This window comes from Ornithodoros turicata, chromosome 4 (assembly GCF_037126465.1).
Source record: "Ornithodoros turicata isolate Travis chromosome 4, ASM3712646v1, whole genome shotgun sequence".
Taxonomy (NCBI): Eukaryota; Metazoa; Arthropoda; class Arachnida; order Ixodida; family Argasidae; genus Ornithodoros; species Ornithodoros turicata.
In genome coordinates this window covers 45,269,887-45,285,344 of record NC_088204.1, presented here as the reverse complement: position 1 = coordinate 45,285,344, position 15,458 = coordinate 45,269,887, and the positions used below count along the sequence as shown (strand labels likewise).

The 15,458-nt window shown below is 44.2% G+C and overlaps 1 protein-coding gene across 3 annotated transcripts in view; it reads left to right on the top strand.

Annotated features, from left to right (window-relative positions):
- Positions 1-1,290: 1,290 nt before the first annotated feature.
- LOC135391477 (transmembrane protein 94-like) overlaps positions 1,291-15,458 on the top strand; it is a 587,105-nt gene continuing 572,937 nt past the window's right edge. For 2 of the 3 annotated variants that reach the window (XM_064621741.1, XM_064621742.1), the window contains exons 1-2: positions 1,291-1,557; positions 2,148-2,254. In XM_064621741.1, the coding sequence (XP_064477811.1) occupies positions 2,168-2,254 (87 nt within the window). In that variant the 5' untranslated portion in view covers positions 1,291-1,557; positions 2,148-2,167. The remainder of the gene's footprint in view (positions 1,558-2,147; positions 2,255-15,458) is intronic. The other variant, XM_064621740.1, reaches the window with a different exon arrangement.

Sequence of the window (15,458 nt, the reverse complement as noted above, 5' to 3'; positions counted from 1 at the left end):
CTGCACAATCTCGACGCGATCGACGCCAACGGAAACTTGTTCAAACAGGACGCTGGTGACGCGACGCCGATGCGTTGCGTCATACATGACGATGAGAGCATCGAAGTTTCGGTTTCAAACTGAAGTGAAGACCGCGAAAGCTTTACTGCGATGTAGAACCACGAACTTTCTTTGCCGCTATCATTTTAGATTCTATCTAGCTGTGGCTATGAAACCTAATTTACGCATTTTCTGCTATTTATTCCGGAGAATCTCGCTCTTCGGAGGACGAACTAATCCTTAAAATATAATTCTGTTAATATAAATTACTGTTGCTTATTGAAAGCATTAATATAGTTTAGGTACACATGCACTGCCTAATTGTATTGAAAATACTGAGTCACACATCACTTACTTTACAACTCTACATTGGAATCAGTTGCCAATTGGGCCAACAGTTGCTAATTGTCTGCTAATTGGACGAAATGGAACTGGAGTTCCCTATCAGAACGACCAATTGACCCAACTGAGTGTCCAGTTGGAGTGCATGAAACCAAATGGACCTTCCAATTGGTGCTCAACTACCAACTGGACAGTCCAATTGGAACTGAACGATATCCAACAGGTTTTGACATGGGACCTGTTGGGTCGTCCCATTCGTACCAGTTAGAAATTCCAACTGGACCAATTCTTTTTTCTTTTTCTTTTTTCGACTGGGTATCATGTTGTCAGGAAGGGTAGGATATATGATAGCAGACTTTATGCAGGAGGCACACCCTGGAGATCCGTCGTCTGTTGCATAGAAGAGGGATGTTGAGGTTGTTACACTGACGTCTCGAGAGTACGATGGAGAGATGAATCGTTCTGCTCTGTATTGATCTTTGCGGTCAAGGTTTCAATAATCTTCTGCTGTTTACTGTCCTGTTCGGCGAGTACGTATTTTCTTTAAAAGCCTTTTTCTCGTTGTCGGATTTATCCACATTTGCTTTTATGGTGCCTTCAATACTTTCAAATTTCGCGCTGATTTTGCATTGGAAGGGGTCCTGAGAGCGAGCTTCGTCAAACGTGCCGAAATCCGTTTCGTCAACATACATCCAACGACGACATTGGTCGCATCAGTTCATATAATTGGCCACTCTTTTTCCCCATTGCCTTTCTATTTCGACTTTCATTACTCGAGGCACTAAAGGCTTTCAAAACTTCGCGCTGTCATTCGCCGGCTATGCGGCAGGAGCAGCAGACGCAGAGCAGCCGTTTCAAAGACGCCCACCAGGGGTGCCCCAACAATCCATCCATTCTGCATCCATTCGATCCATCCATCCGGCTGTTGTGTCGGTGTTAGCTTTGCGCATGTGAAGTAGCCGAAATTGACTATAGCCGTGCTCAATAGCGGTTGACCAACTTGGTGTTTGTATTGTTTGTATATTATGTGCACGGGCAATGGTGCTGTGCAAATATTTACCTTGCATCGACGTTGTTGTTCCGCCAGTGTGAGGAGGAGGATCCCGAATAGAGTGTGGTGCAAGACCGTCGCTGTTCAATGAGAAATGTGCCACAACGTTCGATAATATGCTGCTGGTGGGTGTTGTACGCTGATTTCCCGTGGGAAAACTGGTGTTATACAGACCACTTAGGCACACTGAGTTGTGCTGTGATATGCGATTTTATTGTTACATGTAGTACGGGGCAGCCGGAGCCGTCTTGGCTAACTTTTCGGGCTTCATAATTAACAAAAGCAAACCTGGTGAATCACCGATATGTCGTTTCCAACAACATCGAGTAAAAAGAGTTACGCAAAATGACGGAAAGGAACTGCTGAGGCTTCAATCCCACGTGTAGTTTGTCCAGTTCAAGTTAGCTTCGTGCAGCGCTCTAGCACTGCTGGAACTGCAAGGTCGCTTGTCAAAATAGTGCACTATGTAGCCATATGTCGTAATGATTATACTCAGATGTCATAATAGGAACCTCTGGACACCCACACAGTGCACAATGTCCACCTCCAGAAAAAAAATTGGTAGGGGGTCGGGGGTTTGCACGTTTGCGAATGTTACTTGTGATGTATAAAGTAATAGCACTCGCTGCCTTTGCAGAAACATCAGTATGTTAGTAACTTTTGTTGTTATAAAGGACCGAGACACAGAAATGTATTTCAAATTGTAATTTTGCAGAATGTGTTGAAGCAAGAAGTATGGCAATGGAAATCAATGGGCTCAGTACAAAAGAAGCACTTCGTCGTCTGCACCAGTGCCTTGAAGTGGAATTGGACACATTCAAGGTAACAGCATTTCAGAATTTGTTAGCCTTCAGAATCTAATCGATGGCTAAGCAGGTGAAGCTAAGGCTATGCAAGGCATGCGACAACTCCTGCAATACAAGGAACATTTTGGAAAGGGTGTAGATGCGTTTGACCATGTACTGTCGCGACCACTCTTAACCAATCCCCCTTTTTCGTGGCCTCGCTCGGATAAGCGCCCGACTACCGGAGAACAGCGGAAATAGCAATGGACTGGTTGATTGCACTTTGGGGGTGGTCGGTAGGGGTATGATATCGTTTATTGATAACACCTGTAAGAACAATGACCCAAGCACAATGAAAAAAGCCCAAAAAAATCATTCAGGCAAGTCTCAGGTAAACAACGTTTCATTGCGCTTCAGCTGTTTTTTCACACGTGTTGTCAACAAGCGAGACCATGCCGGCACCTGGCCATCCCCAAAATGACCGGCCGGCAAATGATCAGCCGGTCCAGTGCTGCTTTCACCGTTCCCCCGATAGTCGAGCGCTTATTGGAGCGAGGCTGCAGAAATAGGAGATTGGCTAACAGTGGCCACGACAGTACACCTAGGCCTGCTTGTACGAATGTTGGGAAAATTCCGGAGTGCCGTCCTCAGTCGTTTTGACAGTGCTCAAAACCAAGTGTGCAAAACCACAATTGAGGACAGTAGCATGTACCTGAAGCGCTATCAAAGCTACTTAGAATGGATAACCTGAAACTGAGATTCTGTTGATGTCATAGAAACATAGTCGTGAAAGTTTCAGAACAAAGTCGCTACTCTGGACTTTGTAGTGATGTGCTGCAATAGTAGATAGGAGTTGTTGAAGACCGGGGGCTGTGTGCCCATGCTCGTTGCTTGTTGGCTGTTTTTTACGTGAGTATTATACACAAGTGTACTAGGAAATGTCGCATCCAAGCACCGAATTCTCTAACTTGTTTAATGTAGCACAGAAGTCATTTTTAACGCCCTGCTTTCTTCCTATAAAACCATTAAGTAGGCCAGTAAGATGCACAATGAGAGGTAATTCACACCACAGAGTCATAATTATCGCAGAACTTGAATTGAAAGTGCTCCGCAAAAAGCGACCGTGCGCAACAGCGGTGGAGAGCAGTACCAACCTGAGATCTGCCTGGGACCTCGCGCTGACGCTACAGGGTGTACGCTCGCTGATTGGTCCAGAGAAACGTCTGCTACTCGGCCGTTCAGGGTTCTGAAAAAGCCCTGCTTGTGGCTTGGTCATGATTCATCCGCTCCTTCTATCCCCAGCTCTCTGGTAAAACTACGGCGGCAAAGGGACAAGGCACTGGCCCCCACTGACCGGCAAACCAGAATGAGTTCCCTTGTAACGTCATCGGTGATGTGGCATCATACCTTCTCCTCCTCGTTATACCCAGAGTGGCGAGTTAAGGGTGAACGTGTGGAGGCTTGTTTACGTGAGTTTTTTTCTGGGAAACAAATTGCACACATCAAAACCTTTCACGCTATGCGGTAAAATGACACACACAGTATCATCAGACATCTTAATCTGAAATTTTTTTGGATGACCCTCTCTACTCCTTTAAAGGAATGGCTGCATCCGGAAACCCATCTATAAAATAAGTACCACAACGTTCAGCATTAGCTGACAATCTATAGGGTTCGCCAAGATAAACTTCGGGGTTTGCAACAAAGATAAAACTAAATAAAAACAGTGGCGAGAAGCTAAAGTAGATGTTAGAGAACGTATTATGCCCCCAAATTTTATGTCAATATTGGCACTTGGTTCGTTTCTCTGTGGATAAATTATGAAAATTTAAAAAAATGCTGCTGCCTAACATTTCTAACCGGCTATACCTGTGTTTCGGCTCCTTTCCATCAGACGGCGACACGGTCGAACGCGGCGTTGCAGAATACGACTATGCACCCAGCTCCACTTGTTCACTTGGTTTCGATGTCATCTGCAATGCCGCATTCGACCATTCCATCATCTGATGGAAGGAGCTGAAACAGAGGTATAGCCGATTGGAAATGTTAGGCAGCGGCGGTTTTTGGATTTTCACGATTTATCTGCAGAGGAATGGACCAAGTGGCAATATCAACGTCTACTTTAGCTTCCTGACACTGTTTTTATTTGTTTTATCGTCGTTACAAACCCCGAAGTTTATCTTGGCGAAACCTGTATTTGGCTATTTTTCTTGTCCGAAAAGTGTCATAAAAGAACACCTTTTAAAGATCAGCGCTGCTTCCGCAGCTGCAGAGGTTCCGGTGGTGTGATGTCACTCCCTAAGCCGAGGAGTGAGAGGGCAGTGCTGAGAGGAGAAAGGAGCCGTACAGATGTCCCGTAACTCTTTGACACGCTCACACGGCCACAGCATTCATTTTCTCCAGGCCACGCCCTCCTTGGTTCTTAGGGAGTGATGTTTCCTTGTTTTTCCGGAGAAGGAATTCCTTCGTACTCTGAAAAGGACAGTCTTGTACAGCCGGGGTGATTCTAAAACTTACCCAAGACTATATTCATGAGTATTGCAGACATGCGCAACCAGAGCGTCAAACTGAAACGTTTTTTGGTTTGCTTCGGGTTCGGCCATAAAGGTTCTGTTCCGGCTCAGCTCCGGAGTGCAGATAGATCTCTTCGATTAACCAGTTCAGAGGCTGTAAACCGGTTTGGAACTATGTCGAGGTTCTAGTATGCTACAAAACTATATGGAGCCACTAAAAATGGTACAAGGTCTCTTAGTTACATTTTTTATGCATTTATTTCCGTTTTTGAACCAACAGGGCCTCCTTTCATCCCTTCACCAAGCAACGTGGCGCCAATCTAGACAGGCAGACCGCTGAAATTCCCACGTCACCCCCCCACCCCCAGGACATGATTTAAATTGTGAAAAAAGAAAAAAAACTATATGCCTAGATTGTAGCGGTAACACGTCATCTGGAAGTGGAACTTATTTTTTATGCAGCGTCTTCATATGGCAGATGAACTAGTCACTGTTGCTCAAACTTCCAATGCCCCATCGAAGTCTTAAGACTTGCCTTCTTGGGCGTCACTAGGTTGATGCACTAATATATATATAGGGTTCTGGGTTTTCTGATTTATCTGAAAAAATCCCCAAAACATACTTCGGTAAAATTTTAAGCAATTCGTATTAATCCGAAAACCTCCGCTTGGCACATGTTTTCGCTGATAACCGCGTTCTTGGCCTCCTGATGTATACTGGGTTTCTTCTGACCTCGAATGGAGCCCAACCGCAACATAATAATGGTATTCGTGACGTAATGTTTAATTCGGTGGTCATCTGGACCACTTGAGGATTCACCACCCGGGTCTTCCCCCAATCTGTTTCCCGATTTTCTTGCCCTACACGTGACCTAAGCACTAAAATAAGCATCGAACACAAGTCATACTGAGTGGTCTTTTTGAAAGGGAAACTAGTTGCAGTGCTGACGACAAGATGGGACTCACACAAGCGAAAGCTGCCCTGCGACTAGGTCAATGAGTACCCTGATTTCGAAGAGTTCACATCGTCCTGCGTTCGCGATGCAGAGGTTGTCGTATGTAAGTACTGGCCGATAACAGTGAGCGCTGCACAAGGAAAGGGAGCATTTGGAATTACGGAACACCTCAGTGTGTGTCGCACGAAATCTATTGTCAAGCTTGTATCTCTTTAGTGTTGAAGCAATAAATGTGAGAACTGCATTTTCGCTGCACAACTTGCATGCGTCATCAAGTTTTCTCAGCTCACTCCGAAGAACTCTGTTTTTTTTTTTAAACAATAGACTCCGAAAAGCATCCTCCGGTAGCGCCCAGAAATAAACTCCAAAAACTCGGAACCCTACATATATAGAGTTGGAAAGACTTCCCTTACCAAAATTTGCATTCACTTCCGTGTGCTTTCTTTTGCCTTCTTTGCGTCTGCGTTCTGGCAGACTTGCACAACTTCAGCCAGCATCTACACTTCTAAAATCTACATCTCCTCTAGGATCGATCATGCCCATAAAATCGACCACATTCCATGTCGTACATCTCATTTCCAATTTTCTTTCTTCCCCAAAACCATCAGTGCTTGGAACGACCTTCACCAGTCTATCGTATCTAACTCCGACTCTTCAGTTTTTCGCAGCCAGCTAGCTGCCAGTTTTGGTGTCTAATTTCCCTATCATCGCATATGTTTTCATAACGTCTTCACATAAGTGTTTTTTTTTTGTTTTGTTTTTTGCAAAGTGTTCAATTGCTTGTGTTCTGTATCATATACTTGCTGATGTAACCTCCCCCTCACACAACGCCCCCCGAGGGCACGTGAGGTATTGTCATAAATAAATAAAAATAAAAATAAAATAAAATCGACACTATAGAAGTACGCCACAGCCGCCGCTGTCAGCGCCGGGGCACTTCCAAGTTTCAAATGGAAGGACTGAACTGCTGTGACAGCTATAAGCGGCTGAGCTATAAGCGGCGGCGAGAGGACAGCTTCCTTCACCCTTGGTCTTATATGTCTTGGTCTTGTATGTCCTGCGCTACCGAATGGACCTCCAGATCTCGAGTATTATGTCACATAAAGCTTTTTTTTTAAATTCTGTGCTAGCGCCGCGAAGCAACTGTGGTTATGAGAGGCATACAGACGTGGACAGATTGAGAGAGGACAGCAGGAAGGAGTGGGGGACAGGGGGGTTAGTATGCATCCTGGGCCGACTTCAGGGGGAACTGTGTCGACATTGTCTGAAACGTCTTCGGAAAACCCAAGGAAAAACCTCAGACAGCACAGCCGGTGACAGGGATTCGAACCAGTCTCACCTCCCAGTGTTGACGTGGAAAGCGATCATCCTTACCACTACGCCACGGGAGCTTTTGTCACATAAAACGCATGTCACCATCAGATGATGGGATAGATAACAGGTGGCACACACCAACCCGAACTGAACTGGTAACCGAAGTTTTTGGATTTGTTCGGTACCGGTTCAACTCCAAGATGGCGTAGTAATTGCTGTTCAGTTCCAGCTAAAAATAACTGTTAATTCCGGTTTTTGGTTTCGGTTCCGGTTCGGTTCGACGCTCTACATACAACCGTCAAAGTTCCTTCAGGATATCTAAATCATTTTCGATGAATTTGTCGAAATGTGCCATAATAGCAGACGAAGAAACATGCACTTTACTCTCATGCAACGTCACACATGACATCGGCTTGTGGGTAAGTCGCCCATTGGCTGAACAACGCAGCAGTTTGCAGTTGCCGTCATTGCCATGGCTGTTGAAACTTGCAGAAGGGTCGTGGGCTGAGTCCTCCTCATAAGCTCCCCTTTGCTCTCGAAACAACATAAGACAACAGACAACATAAGAACTGCAACCACAGGCGTCTATCTCCGCGAGCCAAGGATGTAGTCCGTGGATTGACTGTTGGGCTTCCGAGAATGTGGCGTATAATTGGATATGTGGAAGCTAAGTCACAAGTTTTTTCTCCGCGAGTATCTAATGCATTTTTTAAAAATAAACACGCACTTCTCCTCCAGGTACGTCGTCAGCAACACTTCATTTCGAAACATGATCAGTGTGCTACGAGGAGGGTAATGTGACCACACGTGCCAATGACGGAGGACTTGAGATTTGTGGGTGGTGTTGGCCTGAGGCTTTTAACTTGTCTCTGAAGATTGACACAGTTGTTCTCAACCAGCAAGTAGGACACTTAGAGTATGTATCTTTCGCTTGAGAACTGAAAGAAAATGTACCAGAGTTCCCACAGTCCCAAGTCATTTCTGAAAGTCCTCTGCTCAAGCCAGTGCACTAGAGCACGCAAAAGCAGATTAAATTCTGCATCTGTAGCCATCCTTATTGTTGCCAACACAGATGTGCTGTGCAACCGTTATCAGTTTATTTTGTCTATTTAATAACCGGTTCAGATTGAGAGCCGCTGATATTCCTAACGAGTCTCTGTTGCCTATCGAAAATAGCTCCCGAACTGCGGCTTTTGCCTCAACCTTCCTTCACCAGATTGCTGAACTTTCCACTTTTGAAAGTGGGAACAGTACTGTGCTGTGATAATGAATGTTCCATCAAAGAGTATCTGAGAGAAAATTGTTTAACAGAGGAACATTCAAGTTCTTTGGAACAAGACATGCAAGTCTACAAGTGTTGAAATCTGTTGTGTATAGGAAGAGACAAGATCTGCACGAAATCTAACCTGAGGCAACTAAATTTTGGTAGTAACAGTAAAGTGCAGTTTGTACGAAAGTGAAATGCCCTCAATTTCATAAACTCAAGCTTCTAAAACTAAACAAGTAATGTGCAAATATTCTCAATACCCTGAACCAAGAGTCATTTCTCTGTGTTTTGGGCCCGCATTAGTACTTGGTGTTGATTTATCCCATATCCCATCATCCCACATACCTAAATCGTAACTAAGCTTCAGATAACCTAGCTGCTAAGCTAGCCTGTACAGTTTCATATCACACGGTGGTGGCATGTGATGTTGTAGACACAAACGGACCAACATGGTGGTTGGCCTCGTAAAACTCTCACTTTAATAAAACTGATGCAGCCTCATGCCTTGTGCTAATAATCCTTAAAAAGCAAGGCACCCATAGTGTTGCCTTTTGGGGTGGAACATTGTGTTCCACACACATTGATGTGTTGGCCATTCGCATTGACTTCATGTCTTCAACTTGTACGGCTAACATCACAGTTAACTTGAAAACCGCTCCAGCCAGCGAAGCAGGACGAGAGCCACCCTGGCAGTGCCTAGCTGAAAACAGTGCCTTCATAATGAGGGTCATCCCTCTAAATGTAATTGGATGACCAAAACACCATCTGCCGTTATTTATACTAAGCACATCCACGGTTTCCGCAGGCTGTAATGACGTTCAAGTTAACTCCCATGCGGGCTACGGAAAGTGATGTTGAACAAGAGAAAATGAAATGGGATGTCGGGACATGGAAGGCTCAATAAGATAAGAACACTTGAAAGAATGTCACAATTGTTTCCCGCTTTTCCAAGAGACCAGTATTTTGAAAAAGGTGCGTGGCCCGTTTGGGCGACTCTTAGCTGAGTACAAAGAGATTAAGTCACGAGGCAATTGCGTTAGTGTTCCCTCTGTTTCCCCCTTCCCACCCATCAGGAGGTTATAGGGAGTGTAGGCTGTCATTAAATGGGTTGCTCTGTTTGAGAACGTATCGTGTTGTCTTTTTCTGTTCAGTGTCTCAGGTTTTATCTTCGTTTCTCAGCCCTAATGACCGTTATATACATACGGCAGGCTATCACACTTGTAAAACAGCCAACTTGGTCTACTGCATTTTTTATTTGGCCTGCCCCAAGAATCATCTGCATATTACTTCTGGTATCAGCAACCAACAAATTACCCTGGTTTCCTACCATTTTTCCAGCCCCAATTGCACCATTAATAACCTGCGTGTGGTCGTTCTTTGCTCTGGCTTTTCTCCTGCTTCCGCACGTAAACGGGAAGAGGCCTCATCCATTATCCCACACCGTTCATCCTAGAGGCTTAAACAATAGACTTCTTTTTGGTTTTTAACTTTACTCAAAGTGTGTCACACATGCATTCCATTCAGCACGTGTCGTGTAGCCACAACCTTAGTGGTCTCAAGTTTAAGACAAACAAGATAAAACATAGATAGGGAGACGGCTATGGACAGCTATCCATAGCCATCTCTCCCATGGCGTTGACCAAAGTGGTACCATCCCGTGCATGAAGCATGATGGCTGAGCGGCATGCTTGCCACTCTTGCCTTCTGCATTTCATTTTTCCTCAGTTCCGATGAAGAGCAAGTGCTCAAAACGTTAACCGCTACTTTTATTCGTCTATCTTTTTTTCCTTTTTATTGCTGCCAAGTTGTTCTCTCCTCCCTTGGTACTCAAGTCCCTTCGTTGTGCTCCTTCTTCTATCTTGTGCCTGACAGTTCGTCCATCCCTCCTTAGCAATCGAGAGAGTCACTCTCAAAGTTGACAAGGTAGAACATGCCCTACCCACTGCAGACTAAGTTGGTGACATATGTGTCATAGAAGTGGACTACAAGAATGCCCCCACATTCATTGTGCTGGTATACATTACACCGGTGCACGGAGTAAGAAGACTAGGAGATGAAACTTCACTCTCTCCCGCGACCAGAGAATGTACAAGGAGCGCGCGCTCCGCGGCCCGGCCCGCAGTGCCATCTGTTGCACGAGGACGCATAATTTCCGAAGCATGCGGTCACGTGATACTGTCCCTTGTCTGGCGGCGTGACTAAAACACGTGAAAGCACGTGAATTAAACGCTAGAAAAGAAGAAGATGAAACGCTTACTCGATCATCGTGCTCCTGTCGTCTGCTCAACAGAACCGTGAGGCAAGAGAATGAAATTGTTTTCCGTTGTTTTCGCTAAACAGGAAGCGCTATGTAGTTGACAAGCACGACCTTTATTGCCAAGACAAACATCATTCACGTTCATCAGTTTGCCTTTGTTCGTAGAGGCTGCCGTACGACTCGCGAAAAGCACTGCTTTCCCCATAGCCTTCCATGTAAAAGCGCAAAATGGAAGACAGTGCCGCCGTGCCATCTGTCGCGTAAAGTCAGCAACTGCCTTTTTCTCTCTCCCAACGTGACACTCTCTGGTCGCGCGCCGGTGCTTGCTTCTATGGCCAGTGTCATCTCCTAGTCTTCATACTCCGTGCACCGGTGTCTCTAAAGACAGATCAAGAAGTTCCTTCTGGCCAAACTCTTTGATTACTCACCAAGCAATACCTTTGTAGAAAACTTGAAGGAACGCAGCATGACCTTGATTGCCATGAGAGACTTCAATATAGACATTAAGAAGCCCCAGAACAACTTGTTCGCAGACTTTATGAAGGATGTTTTCGATTCGCATATAGCCGGTGATGATAAAATTCCCCCAACACGTACGGGAGGTGTTATAGACTGTCTTCATCAGGGGGCATAGACAGGCTAGTGGTTCCCAAGAACATTAGCTACTTCAGTCTCCACAGGCCTCTACTGTCCGTCATCGGAGAACGCTCATGATGAGCTTATAAATGCTATCTCATTTCAGTGACAATCTGCACAATGATTCTTGCCTTAATTTTTTAATAAACCACTGTCCAGTGGCATTGTTGTGCATCAGTTGAAAATTGCCAAAGTAATCCCCATGTAGGGATTATAACTGACCTGTCCAACTACCGACCAGTATCACTAATGTGCATCTGTAGCAAAATTTTTGAAATTGTAATATTTAAGCTTATGTCTTCGCAGCTTGACCACTTTCTACCAGTATCACCACAGATTTTGGAAAGGGCAGTCATGTCAGGGTAATCCAGAAGATGTGGGTTCGAGTCCTACAGCTGGCTAACCTTTTCAGTGACTTTCATCTTTCATCGCAGTCAACAGTTATGCAATTAGTGGATACCGTACATAACCTGGATAATGTTATAAATCAGTGGTTCTCTACTTATATTATTTAAAACAACATTTGATCATATAAGCACAACTTTGAGGAACCTACTACGACACAGTGATAGACACAATGGAAGTGATAGACATGATGGATACCGTACATAACCTGGATAATGTTATAAATCAGTGGTTCTCTACTTATATTATTTAAAACAACATTTGATCATATAAACACAACTTTGAGGAACCTACTACGACACAGTGATAGACACAACTGTGTTGTATGAGGTAGGTCAGGCAGTGTCGCGCAAGTCGCAAATTCACACAAGTCACAATACTATACCAAGGCTGGCTGAGAGTGAGCCTTGGTATAGTATCATAATTTGCAGTACTATCACTGTGGTATTCGCAGATGCTCAAGGCTCAGAACCCCAGTTTTGAATCATTGTTATAAATCAAAATGCGCAAGTGAATGTCATATTTTTGGTCTTTTCAAAAATATTTGACCGGGTGTCCCACACAGAATTATTGTGTAAGCTGGAGTTTGTGCTGCAAAATGATAAGACACTGGTCTGGATAAGAGATTACCTTAGTATGAGAAAACTACATTCCCATGAATGGGTACTCATCTGGTACGTGGTAGAACCTCTGTATAGTGGCATGCATACTGTGAAGAAATGCACATAGTGACATAATCCTGCAGTCTCAATGTGTTGAAACCCTAACCATGAACCACTGATTTTGTAAAAAAAAATTTGCGATCCGACCAACTTCACTACAAAGTATCATCTTGTAAATGACATAGTAATTAAACCAAGTAACCTAGTAAGTAAAGTATATCACCTGTCGAGCTGGGTGTACTTCAAGGGCAGGTATTGGGTCCTTCACTGTTTTTATTTTTATTTTTATGAATGACATAGCTATGAACTTGTCAGTTATGAACTTGCCAGCTGATGACTGTGCAATTTACTTCACCAGAGCAGAGATGATCACATTAAACTTAACGATTGTCTGAATCATATTTATGATTGGGGTGCATCATAGCAAATGAATATGAGCCTTAAAGGGACTATCGCATCCGGGAACGTATGTATGATACCGATGGGGTAATGTTCCTCACCGCTTCAGAGTCAACTTTGCCAAATTTCTCTTCCGAAAACAGCTTACATATTAAGTAAACGAGTTTTAAAGGTCCGCATTCCACCTGCAGCCAACAGGATGATGACGTAAGCCAGGCGCACGAATGGGAGCGCAGCGCTGACGATTGTCTTCGGATCGTCTGCTTGGCGTTCGCATCGCACTATACTAAGTGAAAAGTCCTCGGTAAATACGCTGACTTTCGCTTACCACTGTGAGTACAGACGTAACCATGTTACGTGAAACACGGCGTTACGCTCCTGACTGTACGAAAACGTTCAACGTTAACCAGAAACAACATTCCGCGAGCCGGTAACAGAGAAGACGCCGTCCCCTAGAATTCCGCCTCGCCCGCCCGCCTGTCGGTCGGTTGCCAAGGCTACCAAGGTCCCTCCGGCCGCTCCGTGATTGGTATTCTCCATGTGATAGGGCGCGCAGTGATTGGCCTCGTCCGCGTGACGTTTCCAGAGAGGGAATCCAGGAATGCGTCGTCTGCTCTTGCCAAGTTTTATATCAAACTACACAGGAACGACGCTGCCAATTCGCATCGAGTTTTCGGCGTTATTATCAGTGGTGAACGCGTAATAAAAAAGCACTACAGTTTCGGAATCGACCGGGACAGATGCGATAGTCCCTTTAAGAAAGGTATACTATTGATGGTAACACGGAAGAAACATCGTTTGATTTTTAATTGCTGTGTGAATAATGTGTCAATTGCCCGTGTTCAACAATACAAACATCTGGAGCTGATGTTTACGAACAATTTGTGGTGGCAAGCACACATTGATAGCGTATGCTGGAAAGCATCTAAAAACTTTTCCTTTGAGAAGGAAGGTTTTTGAGAAGGATTCTGAAACATGCAATGTCCATTGCTGGACTGGTGGCTTATAAGACCTATGTTCACAGGCAAAAATCTAGAGTGGGACCAGTTCAGAGTGGTTTTTGAGACAAATCTCATGCTGGTCCCCATTCCCAGGTGGTCCCCGTAGGTGTAGGGAACCACTCTGGAATGGGGACCACTTTACGGATGGGATTTCAGTGGGATCAGTCTAGGCCCCGACCTCAAATTAGTGTCAGATTGGGAGCGTCTTGGTCCCAGTGCAGTGGTTCTCTCAGCTAAATGGCATGAAAAGTAGCCACATAGCTGCTGGGGCCATTACACCAGTGATGAAAGGAAGCTTGATTTTGTGCACATATATATCATTCCATTAAAATCTTTATTGCAAGGTACAGTTCTACAAAGGCTGCCTCACTTATTGTATTCAGCACTGTGAATGATCATATAGTATTATGTAGTAAGTGACTCACGGGCCATGTTGAATTTCAGTTCAACCCACCCCTACTGAAACATCCATATATTGAGCGCAAATATTCAAACTAATAATGAATCATTAAGAAATTTTCAAGAAATTCACGTAATAAATTGTATACAGCTGTTTTGTGGGTAGCTTGACCTCACTTGAGTGGGAAACTCAGATGCAGGAAGTGTGATGCAGTGGAAACAGTTTCTTTATTCTGAATTTTATTTCCAAAGGAAAAAAAAGTAGTAGAGCTGGAAGATTGAAAAGAGCCGTACCCCCAGATGCCCGGGAAGAAGCAAGCAAAAGAAAAATAGAAATACAAACACCATACATCGCACGTATTCAACAAAAGTAGTACCTTGGCCCTGTGATAAAGTACTTTAGAAATAAAGTGAGAAAGTTTTAAATTGGGGAACTCTACATGCGATTGTAAGATACCACGGAACATGCATAACTCATATCTGGTACTGACTTCAACACTTCAAAGTGCTTTCCAATATCAAGTGGGACGGTGCAACACTGGAGCCAGACATCCCAACAATGGATCCTGGCTTCAAGTGGGCTGGTGGGTTGTGCTTCCAGGATGGACACACAGTGGGCCAGGCATCCCACTTTAAATACCACAATGGGACCTGACTTCAAGTGGGATGGCAGGACGGTTCCCAGCCTGGAAGCACACTGGAACCACTCATGCTACCCAAGGAAAGATTAGAAATTAGAAAGTATACAAAAGGGAGTGCTTAGGTTTATTTATAATACGTACAGAAGCTGTTTGTCTTATAACAGGATTATATTAGGTATCTGGGTTACCAATTGTAGAAGGCAGGTGGCGAAGCTGCAGATTGAAATTCCTTTTTTTTATCAACTAATATACAGGAAATTCAGGATGAAAGCATGAGATTAAATATTTCCTTTTATCAGCCAGCATTCATGAAAAAGCACAATTATCAATCTAGACAGTTTTCACCGTGCAATGGTTGCTTTGACATTACATTCTTCCCACGTACCATTGTTGAATGGAACCATTTGCAGCACATGTTGTTAATGTGGGCACTGTTGAGACCGTTGTGCGTGCTCTCAATGTATTGTAAACTACCTTACGTAAAAAGTGTTGAATTTGAGAATTGCGTTTTTTTAAGACATGTAACATTGTCACAGACGCGAAGAAGCACAGACCAACACGCTCTACATCTTGTTGCTCAAGACATGTATGTCCACTCCTGGTTTGGCTCATAGCAGGGTGCTAGCAGTTTATCTAAATAAATAAAAGAAGTACATTGAAGAACATTTGGGTGTTTGGGTCTGTGACTTATCCTCTCAAACACATGATCGAACACAGTTTACGCCCATCGACATCTCTTCACCATGCAACATATCATCTGGGGAACCAAAAAATACTATTTCGGGACTCCTG